The 23,981-nt window shown below is 41.0% G+C and overlaps 1 protein-coding gene across 2 annotated transcripts in view; it reads left to right on the top strand.

Annotated features, from left to right (window-relative positions):
• Positions 1–23,981, top strand: part of syne3 (spectrin repeat containing, nuclear envelope family member 3) — a 65,406-nt gene that overhangs the window by 11,463 nt on the left and 29,962 nt on the right. For both annotated transcript variants that reach the window (XM_071471444.1, XM_071471445.1), the window contains exons 4-9: positions 2,153–2,462; positions 4,153–4,308; positions 5,474–5,833; positions 13,415–13,551; positions 17,895–18,069; positions 23,013–23,195. In XM_071471444.1, coding sequence (XP_071327545.1) covers positions 2,153–2,462; positions 4,153–4,308; positions 5,474–5,833; positions 13,415–13,551; positions 17,895–18,069; positions 23,013–23,195 — 1,321 coding nt within the window. The remainder of the gene's footprint in view (positions 1–2,152; positions 2,463–4,152; positions 4,309–5,473; positions 5,834–13,414; positions 13,552–17,894; positions 18,070–23,012; positions 23,196–23,981) is intronic.

Below are 23,981 nucleotides of genomic sequence, written 5' to 3'. Positions count from 1 at the left end.
GTTTTGACAAATATTATACAAACCAAAATTTGCTAAACTGTGAAAATATTGGCCTTTTTTCAGGTGATTGATTCACTTATTATCACAATGATGCTTTTGAATTTTAATGTTACTGTGAGGCTGCAGACAGCGTGTTTTAGGACACAATAAGTCTAATAACAGTGAAAATGCTTTCACATTCTTATTTGTTTTTGTTCAACCAACAGTCCAAACCCAAAGGTATTTAGTTTACCATCATATAAATTAATATAAATTATAAGATAAGATAATGTTCTCCAGTTCTTATTTGATTAAGGCCCATTCCATTCATTATCAAACTGTTGATAGTATAATTGATTAATTAACTAATTCCTTTTGCATGTCACAGTTTTAGAAGGACTTCAAAATATCTTATGTACCCAGAAACAAAATTGAGGCAGCAGTAAGTCACTGGAATAATTAAAGACTGAGGTTAATTATAATGAATTAACTACACAAAAAAAAACCTTAACTCAAGGTCCACTTCATAGCTTCTCATGAATAGCTTTTAATTTCCATAGCATCAGAGGATGGAGTTGGCTCAATTGCTCAGTATCACTCAGTATCAATTATTCGTCCATGGACTTCTGAACCGTCTCTGTGATCTGTGACAATAGAGCAGACACACGTGAGACTTAAAACTCAAAGTTATTGAGGCAACCTTGAGTTGAGTTTTCTTAAGATACTTTAAAATGAACTTTAATGCTCCATTTATAACTTGATAAATTTATGTGTAAACAGTGCAGTAGTACTATAGAACCATGTCCAGTGAACACAAGTTACATTGATTTAAAGGTCCATACAGTCTAAAGGTAGGTGTCCATGTGTTTCTGATTATAAAGCAGGTCTAGGTTCTATATTAATACTGTGAAAGTATCAAAGCCTCAGTCCACAGAGAAATGCACACAGCCTTAAAACCAGCCGTCAGGACTTCTGGAACTTTGTGATAGGGCTGGGTGATATGGCTGAAATCTGTATCACGGTACAAGTGTTTCATATTTGTCGATATCGATAATTATTGAAACATTGTATGACCTATTTAAAATAAGGACCAGGAGGGAAAAATACTAAATGTAAACATTTTTATTTTAAACTTAACCTTCTGTTCAATGTTACAATCACAATGAAAACTGTACTGTACAGGTGAGCGCGGCTAAGATGGTAAAACAAATTGGTGGTATTACCACTCTTGGTCGGGACCACGTTCTTGCATAATTTGCAGACAACATTTGTCTGACTGCGATCAGATTTGTAAAATCCAAAAAACTCCCATACTGGTGAGCTGACCGTTCCGTTCTTATCCACAATTTCCTCCTCGCTCGTTGCAGCACTCATCTTTCGTTTCTTGACCACACTGTTTCTGCGACCACGAGACAACAAGATTGCGCAATCAAACGTGATACTGTTACATGATTGGCTATTAGCCTGTCACTCACGTCGTTGCTAGGCACCAGATAGAGGACGAGTGCCTTTGCTCATGCAACCAAGCTTGCTTCGCAACAAAGATTCAAGCGGAGCTAAACCTACGCCGGTTTCTTGAGGAAAAAAAAAAACATTCTATCGAAACGTTCTATCGAACGCATTTTCTATTGATATTGAGTACGTGTCTATTGAGATACATATCGTTATCGTTTTATCGCCCAGCCCTACTTTGTGATGTCACAACAAAGCAGTCACTGCCCTCAGCCAAGCTCCAAGCCCCGCCCACCTGGACCCACCATCCAACCTTGCAGGATTTGGTTTCTTTGAGTGTTTACCTGAAATCTGCTGTATTTTTATTGGATCAGTCAGAAAATGTATCAAATGGCTTTGATACTTTCATAGTATTAATATAGAACTGAGACCTGCTTTATAATCAAAAAAGACATGGAGATGTACCTTTAGACTGTATGGGACCTTCAAAGGTTTGACTGATAGCACATTATTTCATCAGTGAAATGTTATACTTTGATAACATCAGCTAGCCACGTACCAACATGCTGTTGTTTACTTCTCTGGTCTCCTGTCTAACATTTCATTTTTAGACGCTTTGCTCTGGAAGTAGTTTCAGATTAGTTAATAAGATTAGCAAGTAGGGGTCTGTTTCTTATGCATGTGGCTATGTTTGAAACAAATTGCTCCACCTCACGTCCAGTCGGATCGAGTGGGTGTGGCTCCACTGGAGTGAGTACCTGAAGGCCAATGAGGAGTTTGAGCTGTGGCTGACGAGGCAGCAGCGCAGCCTGGACGTCGGGGTGGAGCTGCAGCTGGGGGGGAAGGAGAAGCTTTGGCAGGTGGACCAGCAGAGGGTGGTGGTGAGCGATATCCATGGCCAGGCGGCACTGCTGGAGAGGCTGCTGGATGAGGCTGCTGCGCTGCACAACAGAACCCAGGACCCCAGCGTGGAGCCCCAGGCCCAGGAAAGGCTGCAGGAGGCCTACAACGATGTCAGGGACAGAGCTGAGGTGAGGTCTGACTCTCCTATGCTCTTCACTGCAGCCTGCACAGTCCCACAGGGTGTGTAAATGGTGCAACAGCACATCTGGTTACACATTCATGAGGAACATAAAACATTCAGCCTAGTATCAGCTGGTTTCAGTCTACTGTCAGCTGGTTTCAGTCTAGTATCATCTGGTTTCTGTCTAGTGTCAGTTGGTTTCAGTCTAGTATCATCTGGTCTCTGTCTAGTGTCAGCTGGTTTCTGTGTAGTATCAGCTGGTTTCAGGCTGGTATCATCTGGTTTCTGTCTAGTGTCAGTTGATTTCTTTGTAGTATCATCTGGTTTAAGTCTAGTGTCAGCTGGTTTCAGTCTAATATCAGCTTTTTCTGTGTAGTACCATCTGGTTTCAGTCTAGTGTCAGCTGGTTTCAGTCTAGTATCATCTGGTTTCTGTCTAGTGTCAGCTGGTTTCTGTGTAGTATCATCTGGTTTAAGTCTAGTGTCAGCTGGTTTCAGTCTAGTGTCAGCTGGTTTCTGTGTAGTATCATCTGGTTTCAATCTAGTGTCAGCTGGTTTCTGTCTAGTGTCAGCTGGTTTCAGTCTAGTGTCAGCTGGTTCCTATGCTTGTGTTAGCTGCTGACTAATGCAAATACTGAAAATATAATCGTTTTTAACATTCGTATGTGTTGATCCTGTTCTTCTTCTGCAGCCTCAGAGCTGAGTCAGCCCAGTGAGGATGATGAGACAGGGCTGGGAGGAGGTAGCAGGAGAACACAGCTACAGGTGTGAACACTGCCTCTGCACAAGTGTAAAAGACAGGAGGCAGTTTCTAGAGGCGAATAGTAATATTGTAATATATAGTAATTACTGCACCGCAGAAGACTGTGGCTTGTATAAACTGCTCACAGATCAGCCAGTAGAGTATGTTTGTGTACGAAATACTTCTGAAGGCTGAGCACAGGAGGAGAGAAGGAAATAAAAAGAGCTAAACGAATAGTTAAAGTGGAGCAGAACCATGAAATGAAAGTGCATTTGTCCTCTTGACTGAAACTAAAGAGAATCCCTTTGTTTGAATGAGGAACAGAGTCTTTGAAACAGGAAGTGTCGGCCCTCGAGAAACACAGCAGTTGCAATAGCAGCAATTGTTGTCTCATTCTTCCCAACCACCACCACACACACACACACACACACACACACACACACACACACACACACACACACACACACACATATCTATACACACACGTGTAAATGTGTGTGTGTGTGTGTGTGTGTGTGTGTGTGTGTATGTGTGCGGGCGTGTGTGTCATTCAGCTGCACATTGAGGCTGCTCTTCCTCTTTCCTCTCAGACAGCTCGTTCAAACATCACTCAGATTTAACCGCACACCCTTGTCAGTCTTTACCTCCATCATGAATTCACATGAACGAAAGCTGTGCTTCTGATTCCAAATGGGAGGATTGTGATTTAAATAAAGCTGTGTTTTAAGGCCTAATCTTCCCTGGAAGCACCTTCCACCTGTGAACTAAAATTCTTCAACGTGTGGTTGAAGTCGCAGACAGAGGAGAATCTCACAAGAGGATACAAACCCACGTTCACGGTGGAGCCGCTTGGCTCAGATACCCGACTGTGGTGTCTGTGATGTGTACTGAAAAAAAAAATCTGTGAACAGTGTGATGCTAAAAATTACCACAGGGTGTGTCTCCTGCCGCGCTAGGAGCGTCTGTCGCTGCTTCAGAAGATCGCTGAGGAGCACCAGACGTACCAAGGCTGTGTTCAGAGGTTCCAGTCCTGGCTGCTGTCAAAGACCAAGGAGCTGACTGATCTGATGGAGAGGGAGGAGACAGCTGAGAACAAGCTCAAAGCCTTACAAGTGAGACTCTCTGAAACTGTTGTTGCCATGTTCCCAGTCTCAAAGCCTGTGTGTTATTTTCAGCTGTGGAGAAGGTGGAGTCACCTGTGTAACATGTACTTTTTATACTAAAGGTACCAAACAAGTGAAAGGTAAATATGAATATAATCAACATCTGCAGTGGTGACAACAGCACCTGTTAGGATGTAAAGACAGATATACCACTACATTATAACAGATTATTATTATACATTATTGCTACAATGATTTATGTAATTATTTGAGAGTGATGTTCCAGCTGCTGTGTCCCACAGACTTTATAAGTTCATCACTTAAAACTTTGGCGGCTCAGATACAGAAAAGTCTTCCAGCAGGGGTCATTGCTGCCTTTATCCCTTTGTAGCCTGGGTTAGCTCTGTTTAGACAGACATCCTCCCCAAACTGTCCCACCTTTTTCAGTGGACACCCATTTTTATCCCCCAGTATATTTTTTTTGTAAATTAGATGGTTCAGTCCCTGGGTTTACTTGGAGTAAGAAAGCCACTGAACTTCATAGAGAGCTGCTGCAGAGGCCAAGGTCTTTTGGAGGTTTAGCTTTGCCTAATTTTAGTTTTTGTTACTGGCTGCTAACCTCAGAGTAGTAGGCCCTTATTCATCTCCTCTATAGTTTCTCTTCCCCTCCTTAGTATAAAAATGCTACTATGAGGATTTGGAAACAATTCAAACATCATTTGTTCATCATTGTTCTACAGACCTTTTCCTTCTTAGCTCCAATATCAGCTAATCAAGTATTTCATCCTTCTCTGATTGATAACGCCCTCTCCTCTCCAACTCTGACCTGTACATTAATAACAACTTTGTGGAAGTTTCATCTTGTGATCTGGGCTGCAGCTCTGTGAGAAGTTATTTTACACACAGACATTCACACATTCACACATTAATCAATAGAAATTAAATTTGATTATGCTTTAAAACTAGTAAAAAAATTAAAATTTAAGGTAAACGTGAAAGTAGGAAATTTAATTTATTTTATTTATAATGTGTGATGTCAGACATAAATGTTAGTGTGTGAGGCTTCAGTCAGTCATTAGGTTTCATTTGCTTGGTGTTCTTTATTTGTTTCAGTCGTTACAAATATGTAGTGTGACAGGAAAATATTTTATAGCTGATCTACTTCCTGTGCCAGGCTCTGGACGACAGCGTGGCTGGCGAGGAGAAGACCCTTCAGCATATTGAGGGCATGGCGGAGATGGTGAGGGGCAGCACCTCTCCTGCTGGGGCGGAGGTGGTGGTGGAGGAGGCAGAGGAGCTGAGGCTAGGCTGGCAGAGGCTGAGGCAGGGCCTGTGCGAGGCCGAGGAGGGCCTCCGCTCCAGTCTGGACTCCCATAGTCAGTACATGGCCCGGTGCCAGCGGCTGGGAGACAACATCAGCCGCCTCAGGGTGCTGCTGCAGGGGCTGGACCAGGAGCTGGTGGATGGCCGCGAGGCAGGGGACTGCAGCGACCGCACCGAGGAGCAGATGGTGGGCCAGTGGAGGAAGTACACGGTAGGTTCTTGAGCTTTTATCAAGAAGGGTTGTGGTCAGGATGCAGGAAAGTCTTATTGTGGTCCTTGATTGAGCTCTCCTCTTTTATTTGTAATAAAAAACAGACACACAGGTCTGTTTATTTTATCCATTAACACACTGATATTGGTAATTTTAAACTGTGGATGTTTCATTAATGAAGTCAAAACAAGTCAGGTTTTATAAATCAGAGCAAAGTATAATGCAGCTTCCACACAGAGATATGTAGTAATAGCAATAATAAGTGGGTGTGGAGCAGGATGGGGGCATTAGGTGGTGTACAATAGCAGATCTTCCGAAGGTGACAGTTAGTAACATGTATGTAGGAAATGAATGAGTACAGAGGGAGAGAGGAGCCCAGTGCATCATGGGAAGTCCCTCAGCAGTCTAGACCTATAGCAGCATAACTAAGGTATGGTTCAAGGCAAATCTGAGCCTTTAGAGAGTGAAGTGTTGTGTTAGGATAACAAGGAACTATAGGCTCTTAAAGATACGATGGTGTCTGACCATTAATGTCTGTGTATGTGAGGAGGAGGATTGATCTCTTCTGTTGGTTCTAGTTGGTACTGAACCTACAGCATTTTGGATCAGCTGGAGGCTTTTCACTGAATTACTGGGACATCCTGATAATAAAGAATCACAGTAGTCCATTCTAGAGGAAACAGATGCATGGACTAGTTTTTCAGCTTCCTTTAGAGACAGGATGTTTGTGATTTTTGCAGCGTTACACAGGTGAAGAAAGGCTGAAGTTTGTTTGTATGTGGGAGTTAAAGGACATATAACTGTGAGACTGAGTGAGGCTGGAGTACAATACAACAAATTCAGTTCTGTCTGAGCTTAACAGCAGAAGATCACTGGTCAGTGCCCTTCAAGACCTTTTTGGCTGCACCACAACAGCAAGGCCTTAGAAACCTGACTGACTGACTGATGAAGTTACACCATTGGTCGGCTGACTGATTGCTGGAGTTTCCATTGGCTGTTGCTCTTTGAACTGGTGAAAGTGAACTGGTGCAAACAGTTTCTATTACATCATCAGGAGGCATTTACAACCAGTGTTTGCAACGTGGCCCTATGTCTAGATTTACCCATTTTCTTCAAATATAACACAGTGACGTCATGAATATGATTATTAGTGTTATATCATTTAGCTACTTACAGCAGCTTTAGCTACTTTCCATTGAAACTAGTTGTTTACATTGTTTCCTCAACAGTTTTTAAACATGTTCTCAGTCTCACACATTGACCACACACGGTCCAGACAGACTCCAGGTTGTGACATATTTAGAAAACTAAGCCCAAGTGTTCAGGTGAACTTTTCCTGTATTTTCCTGTCTTCGGACATTTTTCTGTTTCTGAATACTTCTGATTTTGCCTTAATATACCAGGTTGAAAAATATTCACCGTACCAGTATTTAGTATCTTTTTTTCAGTACAACTTCACCTATATGACCTAACAAATATTTTTTCACTTTGACATACTGTATCGACATGTTGGACATACAAACATACAAAACACATAAAATTAGATTAGTGAAATTTAGTGTTTTTACTATAAAAACACAAACATGCTCAATGAAGCAATCTGAAGACTTGAATTGTAAACACATGTTGCACAGGTGAAGATAGAATGATAAAATAGATATAAAAATTAAGGCAAATACAACTATTTACAGCAAGAAGCATGAGTGGCCATAGGTGTTCATTCTTTCTCTGTGTTACTCTTCAGAACAGTTTGTATACACAATAAGACAGAGAGCTACATGAGCCTTCATTCTCACAGTGAGTGGTTTGCAAAGAAAAAGAAAAAGGTAAAACTGAGACAAAATCAAACCGTGTTTCCTTCATTTTCTCCCACACAAACAAATCTTCCAGTAACTAGCTCTCTCTGTCTGTCTCCGTCCCTGTCTCTGTCTCTGACTCTGTCCCTGTCTCTGACTCTGTCTCTCTCTCTCTGTCCCTGTCTCTGTCTCTGTCTCTGTCTCTGTCTCTGTCTCTCTCTCTCTCTCTCTCTGTCTTTGTTCTCTGTCTCTGTCTCTTTCTCTTTCCCTGTCCCTGTCCCTGTCCCTGTCCCTGTCCCTGTCCCTGTCTCTGACACTGTCTCTGTCTCTGTCTCTCTCTCTCACCGGCTTCTGTGATGAGTTATTTATATGACAAATGTAACTCCAGCCCCAGACGGTAATGCTCCATGTGACTTTGTTTTTACGCTGTGATGTCTTGAACCAGCCACGTGATCTGATCACCCTGGTGTGATCAGCGACTCCTGAAGGTTAAGGTTATAAATCTGATCAGATATTTGACGCCAGATTCAGGACCTGAGAGTTTTAGATAGTTTGGACACATTGTGATCAACAGCAAAAGAGGATGGAGGGTTTAACATTGAGTCATAGATTTGGATCCTGTTCACTCCTGCTCCTGTCCAGCACACCAACATAGTTTGCATTCCACTTGTCCTCTGCTATCTTTCTATCATCCATTGTCCTCTGTGGTTGCATGCCTTCATTTAGTTTTTCTCTTCCTCTCTCATAACATCTCATAACAACGTTCCCTCCAGTCCTTCTTAGAAGTGATATAACCTCTGTGCCCTGACTTGATGAGTCTTGACTGGAGTCTTTATCTCATCATCATCATCATCACAGTATATCTAACACACATGGAAACTGAACCCTGCAGCCCTGTCAGAGAATCAGCTCCATCACTTCAATGGATCTACTCAGGAGCTCAGTGAGGTGTACAGCAGTCAGATTATTATTTCTGTCTGGATGCCTCACACTGTGACATATTCTGGTTTCATCCATTTCACGTCTCTTCACATCAGTGTAGCAGAAAAATGGGAATAAACGTGACACTTTGCCTCTGCAGAATTTAGTGTGTTTTACATACACATCTGCAGCATGTGACAGAGACTGGTGCAGAGGGTGAGCTGTGGAACTGTGGAGCTGTGGAGCTGCCTCTGCTGGGTGTGACTGGAGTGCAGAGTGATGTGCTGGACTCATCTGTCTGTCAGCTTCTGCAAATCTCGACATGCTGTCACCTCGCTGTGACACAATCTGCTTTCACTTTTACTTTCAAATGAGAAATGGATTGTAAACAACTCAGTTTCATCTGCTTTGCAAACACAGCATCATAGCCAAAATATTTCACTACCCAGAATCCACGTGGGCAGGTCATAAAGAAATAACTACAGAGCATGATCCACTAATGGTTCTCACTCTAAAGAAAATACTGGATGCTCTGATAAGATAAGAGCATGTAATGACTCATGAGAGCACATTTCAGTCGCTGGAAAGAAGGCATCCAAAATATTTGGCTTCAGTGAGAAGAAGTAATCAGATCTGTGTCAAATGCTCTTATACTTTCCTTAGTTACACCATATATCAGAGTACTCCAGTGATCTGGACGTCCTCTTAAAAGATTCCACTTTGTGAGTGAGTGAGTTATTTTTCTGAAGAGATGAGGACTGAAAGGCTGGTGTAATGAACTCATCCTAGTTTTGTTAGATGTGAGAACATTGTGCAGTAAAATGTTGAGTTGCATATGAAATAAGTGTGATTGTATAACCTGCTTCATGTGTCACACGTTTTTGTGAGAGAAGGAAATGATGAACAGCAAAGGGCCCAAGCTGGACTTGAACCCAGGCGGATAGGGTTGAGTATCCTTTGAATTTTATTGATTCTGGTTCTTATCGATTCCCTATTTCAATTCCAAGACGGTTAAAGTGGTAAGATGTTTAGAAAAAAAAATCTTTTAATCCAACATTCACAAAATAAATCATATTTCTATCATAAAAACGTCTGATCCACAAACACATGCGTTACAAAATGTTAAATAACAGATACAGATCAGTGTGGATCTGCTTGTTGTTGCTTTATTTTAGTGGTCTGGTGACAGACACATGAATTTTTGTTGGTCCTGTATTTTACTAGTCAAAGACGTCACACACTGTCCCCACTGTCAACACAGAAACACCTGGTCCACAGGTAATTTTAACAGTCAAAACCAAACTGTAAAGCCAATGTAACAGAGATCATACTCTTGAATCAGGTGTTTCAAGAAGAAAATCATCCTCTGGAAAATATTTCAGGAGTTAATATTTCAGTTAAATTGTGATCAGAAGTGAATCCACACCAGGAAGTGAAACGTGAGAGTGAATTTGGAACTGTTCTTACTGAACCAGGTGAACTGATCATGGTCTGAGGCTCAAGAGCTTCATGTTACAGTGAGACAGCAGCAGCTTCAGACACAGCTCCATCTGTAGATCGATGCAAATCTGACTGAAGCTTCATTTTTGATCGTTTACCTCCTATTGTTCACACTGTTGAGACGTCAGCCATTTATGCTAGCTCGTTTTTCACTGAGTTATTGTGTTGCACAAGTCTTAAACAGCTGGAGCTGCTCTGCTCTCCCTCACCTGATGCTATGTTTGACTTTGTTGAAGGATGTGGCTCATGAATTTAGAGGATGCTGCTGTTGTATTGATTTGTGACATAGAGGTCCCGGAGGATAGCCATGTACGTCATCATAGATGTGAAGGAACCTGAAAGCAGAACCAAAGTTTAATGCTGTTTTCTGGTACTTGGTCCTTGGTGTTTTGGAACCGGTTCAGGCTCCTGCAGCAAGGTGGTACATGTTCTACCTGGTGAGCTACCAGGATGCCCCCAGAACCAGCTGTTTTAAAGTCAACAGTCATTATTCTCTTCAGTGAACTGGATTTTTGACACTACTGATAAAAATGTTCTCACATCACAGAGATTTCTGTTTCATAAAGAAAAGAACATGAATGAAATCATTCAGACACAACCACACTTGTTTGGATTTGTGAGTGAGGTGTGGTCTGATGTTTTTCACATCAGTACAGCTCCACTTTTCAGAGCAGGTAATCACAGCTGCAGCTAATTAAAGTAATTACAGCGACATTTTAATTAATCGTATCAATTAGCAGCAACCCACAACACGGCTAATACCAACAATACACAAGCTTTCCTGTTGACACACCTAAAGAAAACTCACTCATGGTTCATCATCTGCATTAATCCCATTAGTAATGACAGCAGTCGTACATGTGCTGACTTCCACATGTAGAGAGTCATCATTAATGTTGTGTTGTTCTGTTGTGTTGTTCTCACTGTGACTCGCCATGATGTCGACCACCAGAGAGCTGTGTTGTTCTGAAAGGGAAATACAACAGGCTGCTCGACGCTGAAGGAAAAGTGGAAGATAGTAGTGAACAGATAGCTCACAACACATGGAGAGACACTAACACAGACTCACACAGCGTGTTTTAAAGACGCATTTTTTAATTGTCATGAACTGACTCACAATTCAGACAAAGGAGGAGGAAGAGCGCACAGGCTTGAAAATCAAACCACAAAATTCATTTATTAAAGTACATGTTGAATCAGGAAAATCAGTAGTACGTGGATGAGTGAAAGTATTGAGGTCAAGAATGAACCAAACAGAGAAGGGATGTCACTGATGGGAGACTGAGCATTAAAGCTTTTAAAGAGCTGCCCAGGTGAACCACTTCTGGCTGACGAGCTCCGCTCTGATTGGTTCCTTCCTGAAAAGGAGGAGGAGAAAAAGGTCACGCAAACAGGCCAGACAGAGCAAAACAGTGTTCCAAGTCACATTGATCAGTACATATTTTGCACTACAGAGATTTAATTTTATCTTAATAGGATTCATGTCAGTACTTGATACTTTAAAGTATCAGTGCAGTTCCTTCCAGTCATGAAGCTCAACGTGAAAACATGAAAAACCTGACTACTGGAACTATTTGGCACCAGCTACATACATGCAAAAAAAGCTCCTGTTATTTCCACCTGGCAGTGGTTAGGTGGTACTCAGAGGTGGTTACACACACTGCTGGCCCTGCAGTTCGGTTTGGGCTGATATTTGATAATACTGAAAATCACCATATGTAATATTTTTCATATTATCAAACTGTTTTTTTTGCAGTTTTGCACAGTCTCATTTCGCTGCTTCTTACTTAGTACCTTGACATGTAGAAAATATAAATTGGAGCTGCTGTTTAGTGGCAGCATCGCTTATACCTGAAACATAAAATACAGTAATATAATAATGTATTATCAAAAAAACAAAACAAAACCACTCCACCACAGTAGCTGTTGTATTTATTCGAAAGCGATGAGGGCGTCTGGTGCATGTAATGATGGAAAGGTAAAACCCTTATATCTGGCAGCGGCCACATACCAGGGAGTTGTAGAGATAATTGTCTGCAGTGTTTTTGGATGTCGTGTGACTATAGTCATGTCATGTGACTTAAATGCTTTGTTTTGTCAAATAGTCTGAAAAACCACCTCCTGTGAGTAAATCTCCTGTGAGATACATTATTTTACTACATTTGGGTTTTTTTCAAAATCCACGTTTCCATACCTCAGAGTTTCAAAGTGCACATTAAGCAGATTAATAGAAACACAGCTAGTTTTGAATCAGTCTAATGCTCAGGTCTGTCCACCTTAATGACCATATAACTGGGAATCCACATTGGAAATGAGATGTGAGTGCTCCTGAAGTCATCCATTTAGCCCACCAAGGCTGACCTCTGTCTGGATGTCTGTCATCAGAAGCTGCTGTCTGTCCGTTAGCAGCTCCAGAGGAGCAGAGAGAACACCAGGCCGACTGACGTCAGAAACTAACTGGATAAAAATAGGTTACATGCAGGAAGAAAACAGTGTTGCTTATGTATTGATCCAGTGATGTTATTTCCTTTCCCACCGTCACTTGGAGCCTTGAATGATCTTTACGAACACCATTAATCTTAAAGTCAGATCATACAGTTTAAGATTTGTGTGACTGGAGATTACACTTCATTTCTTTCAGACAGTGTCAGATATTAAAGATGTCAAAAATTCTTCCATTCAGAATTACAAGTAAGAGGCTGATGCGTTCATGGTCTGAATCATATGATGTGAACATGGGCTGTTACTTTTAATTGGTTTAGTTTGTAGTAGTTCACCTTGTGGTCCAACAGAAGGTGGTGTTAAAATCCACAGCCAGATGGACCTGTTACTTCCCTCTTCACTTATCAGCAAACTAAGCTAACAAATACAAATGGAGGAGGACACTAGCGAGCTAGGCTAGGCTAACCAGAGAACCACGACTCTGACGCATCGGAGAATAAGTGTGTGGGAGTTTTTCAGTGTAGTCGAAACGTCATCCATAAATATGAGGCTCTTTGTCCACTTAGTAAAAGGTGCTGCCAGCAGACCTGAGGACTCACCTGTTAGTGTGCCACCATAGTGAGGTACGGCAGAGACCAGAAACCAGTGAAGTAACGTCACCTGTACAACCCGGGCAGCCACACTCATCCTCAGCACTCTTGATGCTCAGTAAAAGGGCGTCATTCGTATGAAGCGAGATCTTATTCAAAGATACATGGCCCCGTGGTTTAGGTTGGATATAACGTGCCCATTCAAATTTGTTCAAACTTAACTTTTTGAAACGGTGACATCAACAAGTGTGCGACTCAGCTAAGTGTGGTAAAAACCTGCTGTTGTGTGGAGTCATCATTGAGTACCTTGTGTGTGTGTGTTTGTGTTGCAGGGTGTGAGGAACACTCTGGCAGGGGAGGAGTCCCAGGTGGAGCTCCTCAAGGCTCAGCTCAAGGAGCTCTTCAGGTTCTCAGTGGACTCGCGACACCTTTCTGATGACGTCCTGGCTGTTGTCAAAGAGCATCAGAGGTATGAGACAGGAAGTCTATCACTGTTGTGGTTACATGTAGACCACATGATATGTCCTGTTAAACTTATCAGGACAGTTTCCATTTCTGTCATTCAGTTCTCATGTACTGAGAAGGGCCCTTTCTTGATTGACATTGATGTGGAATGTGGACGTGTAACTCGCAGCACTCACTCTGTTGATACTGTAGATACCGCATAGTTTGAACTGGAGGAAGGTGGTCGAGCCAGAAGATCAAATCACAGTATTTTTAGCTCCAGATAATCTTCACTAATGACACCACTTTATGATGTCTGAAGTCTAAATACAATCAGCAGCAGTAAAAAGCTCATGTTAGGCTATAAACCAACTACACCACGGTCACATGACTTCACCATCACCACCACTAACATTCAACTTGTAGTTAGATTTAGCTCTGAACTCTTCTACAAGAACCTTTCCTCTGACAAAGTTAGTAACAGTTTGTAGAAACACAGCGAGGCTGTAAAGGTGGACTGGTGAGGAGATCGGTTTTCATGTTGGACTGATGACGTTTAACGTGCCCAACAACCTCTGTCGTCTCATTTAGACTCTTGTTAGCAACCGGCCTTTTTTAACAGACAGAGAAGCTTCAAGAAATCAGGACTGAGGGATTTACTGACTGATTTGATTTCATAGAATCAAACCTGAAAGTGTCTTGAGCTGCTGTTAAACACAGACCAGATTTCAGTCATCACCCAGAAACACATTCAAACACACAGAGACTCAGGACCAGGGGACAGGAAGTGAGGACATGCAACTGATTTCCAGGTTTGAGGACTCAGTCCAGCAGAACTGTATTAGCTGGGAGGTTCACAGTCTGTTTCCAGCTACACTGTCAAAGTTTGAATGATGTTTTCAATATTACAAGAACAACACAACGATTTATGTGTCATTAGTTAAAATAAATTGTGTTTGTTCATGATTGTAACCTGGATGATGATATGATTTATTCTAGGACAAATTTCTACAATAATTCAGGTGATTCCCCAGTGTTCACTTTCTAGCTTCCTATTCTCCATCATTTCATCCAGCTCTCCCTCTTTACCTGTCATCTTGCCAACATTTAAAGTTCCGACTCTTCCTCCTCTCCCGTTGGCTCTGGACATGCCTTCTACCTCTTTCTCTTTCACCCAACAGTCAGTGCCGATTGTAGAGTCTGGTAGCAAAAAATTACCAGGGGCCCCCTCCAATCAGCATTCATCTCCATGATGTAAAAAATAATCTGTCACCAACAAAAATGTGGTCATTCTAAATATTTTTTATCCCAAAAGTTCATGTTAGTTGAAATTTAGATATAACTTCAGTGTTGTCACATTGTAAATAACCCACATTATCAGACCAGAGCTCATCAACACTAAAGCCCCTTCAAGGAGGTTTCTTTTTTTTTTTTATTTTGCCCAATTTGAAATACACAGAAAGTGACAAAGAAAATAGTACACAGTGCAGGGAGAAGCGAAAGTCTCCACCTAAGTAATGTTGAAAAATCATGAAAATATAATTTTTGTATAATACAAAAATGAGAATACAAGAAAATAATGTGACTACATCAAAATGATATGAAACTAACGGATTAAAAATATATATAATAAAATAAAAAAGGGTAATAACAATAATATCACAATAAGAGCAGAAAATGTGAGAATGTTATGTGTATGAGTTTAACTCCACGAGCAACAGTAATAGTACATGTCAATATGAGCAAAAACTAATAAAACAGTAATACATGGGAAAAAAATAGATTAGAACAGCAGTAAAATGGTGTTTTAAGCATCTTTTATAACATTTTATAGAGGAACAGTTCTTAGCCAAATGGAGAAAACCATTCCATAATTTGAGACCTATAAATCTTACTGAAAATTGACCTCTGCAAGTGAGAAATTTAGCAGGATGAAGATCGGAAGATTGATGAGTTGAATGAGATTGGACCTGTGAGTTTGTTTTAAAATAAGTCTGGAAGTGCTTGGCAATATTCCCTTTGATTGAATATATCTTATAATAAAAATATATATTTGATATTAATATCATAAATAGTGACAATCTGTAGTTTCTGAAATTAATATGCGATTCTGATTTGGTTGCAGTCTTAACAAAATGTTTCTGGATAACCAAGATTTAGAGTAGCAGAAAAAAAAGCTAATTATATCGGTGGTTACAGTCTGTTTAATTAATTCTATGTATGTGCAGCTTTACTGAAACACTGCTTCTGAGATGTTGTTGCAAATCATCCAGGGAATGACATAGGGCCCCCTCAGGGAGGTTTCCTACTGAGGTGTCATTTGCACATCGTTGATTGGCTGTTTAAGTTGGTGAGAGCCACATTTTGAGTCTTTGATGTGGAGTTAATTTGTCAGCCCTGGAGGGCGATCTAGTTTATGGTCCGTGTATTTGATTTGGCACAGGTTGTACACTGGATGCCCTTCCTGACACAACTCTGTCCTTTTATCCGGACTGGGGACCAGCACTAAGAATGCACTGGCTGGTGTATCCTCAGTGGTTGGGTTACAATGCAAAGTAAAAATATTTATGAGGTAGTGAATTCCCGTAAGACACCACTATCCGCAGACTCTACCTAATAGTGACGAACAGAAATGAATCAGATTACGATTTATTGTGTTTGTCTTTTAACAACATGAACTACTTCAAATGAATAAATATCCCCACATCTGAATTCTGCCTCCCTGCAGCAGGTCATCCTATGAAGCTTTTAATGCTGCTCTTAGAGATTTGTGGGGCTTAATGAAGTGCTCCAGTCTGGGATTTTGAAAACCCAGACACAAGTTTGTTTTTTTGAGCCACATATTCCTTTAAGCTGCGAATAATGATGATTTAAGTGGGAATTTGGTTAAAAAGTCTAAAATAAAGTCATGTGAAGACAAGTGAGACTGTTGGGTACAACAAACCATTAGGCATCCTGTTGTAAATGTTGTGGCTTTGATGCCCTCATTAAATGCTCTAGCCCTGTTTGTCCTTTGTACTAATAAATGTCAGGAACACTGTATTAAATGGGTCCATTGCTTCTTAAGCTTTCTAATAATTCATTGAGTTTCCTGGAAAGAGCAATAGAACAGGCTGCAGGGACCAAAGTCTCAGGAAAAAAGAGTTTCTGTGGCTGCTGTGGTGGAAGCAACGCAACATCAGACACCAGTGGATATTTTTTGGACTTAATACAGCATCGCAACCCCTGCACCCCTTTATCTGGACTTGGATTTCACTGACCTGGTTCAGGAAGTTTAGATGGTGGATGTGGACGACGGAGCCAGAGACAGCTGAGATGTCATTTCATTTCATGTATCTGTCACATGGGTTTCTCCACCTCCCTGCCCCTTAAAGAGACCAGAGTCTGTTCTCTCCAGTGGGAGAAGTGAACATGATCACAGATTATGATTCTTTGTTCAAAAAGTTAGATAAACATCCATAATTTGTGAACATGCCACATACATACATAAAAATTGTTTATCTGCTGGAGATGCAACTGTTGGACAAGATGTCTCCTTCAGAGGACACAGTCTGTGAAGGTCTGGCCCTTTGTTGCCGTCATAGACCATAAAGGCTGAACTGAAATGAGACAGTCTGGTCTACAGAGGATTTTTCACTTTTTTCCACAAAAACTTGAGGCTTTAAGGCTGTTTGTGGGACAGCCTGGTGGCGTCGCTGTCATACAATTGATCTTCAGAAGCAGACTCTGAATTAGAAAACAGCTTCAGTGTCTGAACTCTTCCAAACCAGTGGTGATGTAATCAAATCATTCAGGTACATCCAGCTGTTAAACTTCATATGAGCAGAGAGAAACTTCAGTAGATGAAAACAAACCCACTCATACATCCCTCTGCTGTGTGAAACTCTGACATCACAGTCAAAGAACAATGAGCAGACACATTTGCGACCGGAGGGACAGACTCTGACAGTCCTTAGTGTCTGTGACGAATGCTCTTATTAAGTGAAATAGATGAGAAAGGTTTTATAAATAACCATGTTGTTTTACTTCATCTTTGAATGTACCAGTGAAATTGTTCTTTTAAACATGAGACTCACTGTCATCACTAGAACACGTATGTTCTCATCTCTTTCATATAAAACGAAGCAGATTGTCAAACCCGAACTGTTTTCATCCAAGTCTTCCTGAGGTTTCTGTTTTCTTGACATGTGACTGCCACCAGCTGTTACTCTGATGAATAATGTGAAACCAGCAGAAATGTGGATCTCTGTTTGTTTTTTATGTGAACAGGACGACAAATAAAACAGGACGTATAAATAAAAAGGTTTTAGTGATGATGTCCGGGGCTGTGATCAGTCTGTTGTAAATCTCTTGGTGCTCATGTTGCAGTGTGAAGACCAGAGCGACCAGGCTGTGCTCAGAGTCAGAGTCCGGCCTGAGGAGCATCCTCCAGGACCCGCTGCTGGTCTACACCCAGTGGAGCCACATGGTCTCTCAGGTGCTGGAGGCTTCTGCTGAGGTCACAGACTTCTCCCACATTGCCATGCTGGTCCAGAGCATAGAGGTAACACACACACACACACAAGTCATGACCTTGAATCAAGAGGAGTAAACATGAACATCACATGACCTGACACAACACATTTCCTATTCAACAGGTCTGATGTTAACTTCTCAGTTATTAACATTATGTATAAATATATCAACAGGAAGTAAATCACCACTGGTCACTAGAGTGATATGATAAATATTTTCATACTAATAGACAGAGGAATATTAATTTGTTACACAATAATAATGGAAAATGAAACTGTGTGTTATTGTGTAACTAAACATGACTCTCCACTGGATGAACAAACATTATACTAACACTCAGACCACTGTTGGTATGACACCATGTTACACATAATACAACACAAATACCAACACACTCTGACCAGTCACTGTGAATGAGATGATAAAACAGGTGTGGTGTTTGATAAGGCGACACCTTCCTCCTTCTGGTGCAGACAGGAAGTAATGAGAGTTAATAACTTCCTGTAGGAAGGAACGACAGGCGGGAAACACATTCATCAGACAGTGCTGGTGAGGTCCTGCACTGTCTGAACTCACTTTGTCACTGATAAGAGAAAAGCTCTGCACTCACATCCTGATGTCCATATGTGTAACCATGGTTACTTCACAGTCCTGTATAATCACATAAAAGGCCTCTAATGGTTCACAATGAACAGATTATTTAACAGTTTAGCCACTGAATTCCTGCTGCAATCACATGCAGAACCTTTTATATTATTATTGTCATTATTTACTGTATATTAAACTACTACTAATGCAAGATGTGTTAGACATAATAAACTTATACAATGAATATATAATGAATAAATATGTGATAAAATGAATAGTTAGATAAAGTAAAATCATATGGGTAAGTTAACCCTCTGAGGCCCAAAGGAGAGTATACACTCATACATATCACGTTGTCTTTAGAGCGTCATTACTCCGTGGTGGGTTGAGTGACAGACATGTGTTTTCACACTTTCCAACAAGCCCCTGTTTCTCTGTTTGAGTCACTGACTCCAGTCTGAGAAGTTAGAAGAGACTTGGATTAGTCTTAACATTTCCCTGGAGCGTTGTTGCTTTCCATCTCTATGTATATCGATTGATTCTCATCTGCCATTTTTCTAAAGTCATGTGACTGAATTGGACACTCATATTGGCTCCATTGGGTTCTGTCACAGCCAATCAGAGTGTCTGATGCAGAAGTGTGGCTGAAAGTTGCTTGTATACCCAAACTGCATGGGAGCAAATCTGTCTTATTCTGAACTCAAAGTGAGGAGAAGTAGCTCAGAGTTTATTGTCATGGCGCCAGTGAAGCTCGAGAGAATGAGAATAACTCATGAACAGATAAAGACAGAAACTTCAAATCACCTCTAGAACAATCCAAACAAATGTGTTGAAGTTTTCTTTCAGGTTGCAGTGTTTTTATCTAGAAAATATGGAAAAATTCAAAGTCTGTTTATTTGCTACTATCCCCTATTACAGTGTACAGAAGTCTTTACTGAGTGACATGTATAATTAGCTGAGGTTGTGTTCATTCTCAATCTGGTGAAACTTTAAAAAATGACAACTTCATCAGGCAAAACACGTATGAAGAAAACGTATGAAGAAATGTCTTAATGTGGGTTTCAGAGGGTTAAAGACAGATGCAAAATGTGTGTTTAGCTGATGTTTAAAAAAAAAATACAGAATTAGTTGTGTGGATTGTCAGTGTGATGAAATCCTGTGATTGTGTTGCGAAAGCAAAGCAGAGCAAACTGGACCAAGACTCAAGACTCTTCTTCATACCATGCTAAATGAATGAATGTAAAACAGTGAGATCTTGTCTCTGATGGCAGGAAATTTTAAATGTGTCACTGTCACAAACACGATACAACTTGTTTCAGCTGTTGTTTTAATTTGTTTTCACATCAGTCTTTGTGGAAACCTCAATACGCTCCGGCCGCTGTTGCATCAGAGACTCAAATCTAACGAGTACACTCATGAAGCTGTTCAGCAGGCACCTCTGCCGCACGTCAGCTTCAGTTTTCTGTTAAACTATCACATAAAACAAGAATAAACAATGTCACTTAATACGCAGTCTGGATGTGGATAAATGAAAAAATTAAACCAGGGGGATAGCAACAGTGCAGGTCAGGAAATAACTTTATTACTCTCTAATTTAAAGTCTACCGTAAAAGAAATTTCAAAGTCGAAGCCTGTGTAAGAGTTGCGTCACTGTGGCAGTACTGTAGCACAGACATAAAAGTTCTGTATGAAATTCTGTATGAAGTTCTGTATGGAGAGATTTGATCTTAAAACTGTGTGTGGGGAACAAACCCAGTAAATATCTGGCACGGCGGCTTAACCTGACACAAACGCACAATACAGCAGGGATTAGAGATCCAGGTGGGAAAAGACACTTTGACAGCAAAGACATTAATTCCATCTTTGCATCATTTTAAAAGTTATTTTATAACTCTGACAACAATAGCACCAGAGAGGAAGCTGACAAGCTCTTCTGTAAAATTAAATTACCAACACTGACAGAAGAAGAACAGAAATATGAGGAGAAACTCAGGAGATTAAAATAATAGAGACAGTTGTCCAGTGGGAAACCCCTGGGTCCAGACGGGTTTCTGGTGGAAAGGTTTAAAATAAGCCTCCTCCCTACTCTACCCTACCTACAGGTTTAATACTGCCCTGCATTTACTGGAAACAGTGTCTTCAGCCAACATCTCTTTCATTCTGAGAAAAAAAGACAAGCACCCTTAAGATCCAGCATCTTCCAGGTCTGTATTGCTCATTGATGTAGATACAAAGATTTGGGATTCTGAGGCTTGAACCTCTAATATCAGTACTTGTAAAACCTGATCAAACAGACTTTATTTAAGGAAGGAAGAGTTAATAATATAAGGGGGCTTCTGAACATTTTACAGCGAGCCAGGGATAATGATGAACAGGGTTTGGTTTTCTGGATTAGTTAAAAGCATTTGAAAGAGTTGAATGGGAGAATTCAAAGTAGGTGCAGAATTCATTGATCATCCCCCAAAGCAGATTCTTCTCCCTTAGAGCGAGGACACTGTCTCTTGAGCCGTCTTCTGTTTGGCTATCAAACCCTTAGCAGAGCTCATTAGATCTTCCTCTTTTATTAGGGGCTTTAATTGTAAAGGACAGTACATAAAATTTATTTTTATGCAGATGATATCATGCTGCACAGATACTACCATCCATTGTTTGTTTGAATGTTTACAACAGTTGGACTCATATCAGAGTTTAAGGTGGACTTATTTCCTTCTGGAGTAACTAATAAGAGGAACAAGACAGTTGGAGATTTTGATATAAAATGGAATTATTTTATGTCAAAATGTTATTGTGAACAGAATGAATAGGCTTTGGTGCTTAGACAGTCCATGGGCGTAAGGTGCTTCCAGTTACAGGAAACTTCCCCCAGAGCCAAGACACTGGTGGTGGTGATGAGGAATGGAACTCAGGGATGGGACCATCTTCATGAGAGAGAAGCTTCTGATTGGATGGTTTTGATTGGAGATGGTTGGGCATCCATGGTTGAGGTGGTGAAGGGGAGCAGGTCGGTCACAGATTCTTCACGGTGCTGAAAGACAACAGAGAGAGAGAACACTTTGACAGCTTACGAGTGATTGGTTAAATGCCAGCGTGTCAGGTTGTGATTGTATGAGGACAAGACTGAGCTGATGGAGGTTAGAGATGGGGGGAAACGGTGCTTGTGAGATAGAACACATGTGCAAAGAGATAGTAATCCTGAGCTAAATGAATAACAGAAGCTGTGCTCATTGATTCTCTGGCAGGCTCTGCTCCCACTAGCAGCTTTCCTGTCTACTGGTCACCTGACGAGATCACATACCTCGGAATAAGAATTTGTTCTCTCTCTTAAAAAACTGGTTAATCCAATCATGATGCACCTCAAAGAAGACTTACATAGGCGGGACATCCACCTATGTCCAAGGTTTTTGCGGAAGTTGCCCACAGCTATAAATGTTTACACAGTTCATCTGGGAGGGTAAAAACGTTCAAATGAAAAAAAGGTAAATAACAGAGCTTTACTATTAGGCAGCACAAACATGGTACATGTGTGAGTGGGTGAATCCAAATGCTACAAATACATGGATTCATATGGAATCTTGAATCTGTGGTGCACTGACACTAAAGGACTGCTCTTCTGCTCTTGTTGTGAACACACTGAATACATGGAACCAGGTTAAAGTCTGCTTCAAACCTAAAAATCTTTTCTCACTTCTGGCTCCCTTGTGGAGAAATTCAGATTCCCTCCCTCATGTCAGGATTTCATGTTCAGGCTCTGGCAGGAAGAGGGTCTGCACCAGCTCAGGAACAACAATGGGGTCACTCGAGGGCAACCTGTGCCAAAGATTAATTTGTTATATATATGAACTCTTTGGTTTAAATTTGAATTATTCTGCTAATGAAATTGGAAAACAGTGGCAGATTGATGTAGACAGTAAAAGAGTATATCTGGGTATTAATTATACAAAATACACTCACTGTTCTGAGCTGTGATACTGACAAAGAGACACAGTTTAAAATATTACACAGACTTCACTGTACAGCATTGTTGAGAGGCTCTAAGCTCTGCTAAATGGATTAAATCAAAATCAGAAATTAGCACGTCTGCATGTGTGTTTTGGAAATTTGCAAAGATGGAGAGCAGAGATGCTGGGGTCTGTACCAGCATGTTCCCTTACATCTGTAGAACAGGATTAATAGGCCTGGGCATCTCTGTAGCACCACTATGCTTTTATATTTCATTTATAAAGGTATGCTGTGACTCATTTCACCTTTTTTTTTCTTCATCAGAAAGATTGCAGCTCCTTTGAATTGTATGTTGCACTTGACCGTATTGAGAAGTCGATAATGTTTTGAAAATCTAAAGAGCAACATACTGAACGTGTTCTCCACTTCTGTCCTCCATGGTAGCGTCTGCTGAAGGACAGCGTCCAGCTGCAGGAGCGCTTCAGTCTGCTGCAGGTGAAGGGGGACCTGCTGGACTCTGTGTTTGGTCCTGAGAGGTCTGACGGTCTGCAGGGCGAGCTGAGCGCTGCCATCAAAAACAGAGAGCTGCTGCACACACAGCTGCTGCAGAGGAAGAGCAGACTACAGGTACCGACATGTTGTCCATCATCTTACATCTGAATATAAACTGTTGACTTTTATTTTGAAGTTTTGATGCACTTTCAACTTTTAAAATTGTACCATGAAAAAAAATCACTCTGCTGCTACAAGCCTGATTCTGGACCCTGAAATCCTGAACATGCCCAGAAAAGGCTGGTTCTCAGAGTTAGACTGAGAACACACAGCTTGCATGCGTGTGTGCATGGCTGCTGCGTAGCTGACCTGTTGCAGCTCACACACGTGTGTGTTCACACCGGCTGTGTGTCTGATGCATCGCTGCTATTTTAGTCTCTAAAACTCCACTGTCTCCACATGCAGCTGCTAAAATGTGTGTAAAATATATTTATATTTTACATGTCTTTGTCATATTCAGATTCAGCCTGGACATAGACAGCTGTAATGTTGCTGTATGATGTCACTATGACATCAACAGGTCTTTTCTCTGTCTGCTTTTGCTGGGAGTTGCATCACACGTGAAAAACAGGTGAGATGTTGAGTCTCTAGATGATGGATGCAGCTTTGTGGACACAGGCAACGTGTCTGCTCGAACCCGTAATTGTAGGTGCCGATATGGAAAATATAAGGATAAAATGAAGTGATGACATTTGATATCCAAAAAGTCAAAGGTCAACTTCACTGTGACACCATATTGTTCTACGAAAACACCTCTGACCATTATTCAACGCTGTAACTCAGGAAGGAGAGACTGTAACTTGGCTGGTGGGTAGAGGAAACAACCACAGGCGGGGACTCTTGTTGTGAGTAAGTTATACC

Source organism: Trachinotus anak, unplaced genomic scaffold (genome assembly GCF_046630095.1).
Source record: "Trachinotus anak isolate AG129_WGS33_773 ecotype Australia unplaced genomic scaffold, CSIRO_AGI_Tana_v1 ptg000033l, whole genome shotgun sequence".
Lineage (NCBI taxonomy): Eukaryota > Metazoa > Chordata > Actinopteri > Carangiformes > Carangidae > Trachinotus > Trachinotus anak.
The sequence above is the reverse complement of the archived record's forward strand: the minus strand, read 5'-3'. Positions and strand labels throughout refer to the sequence as shown.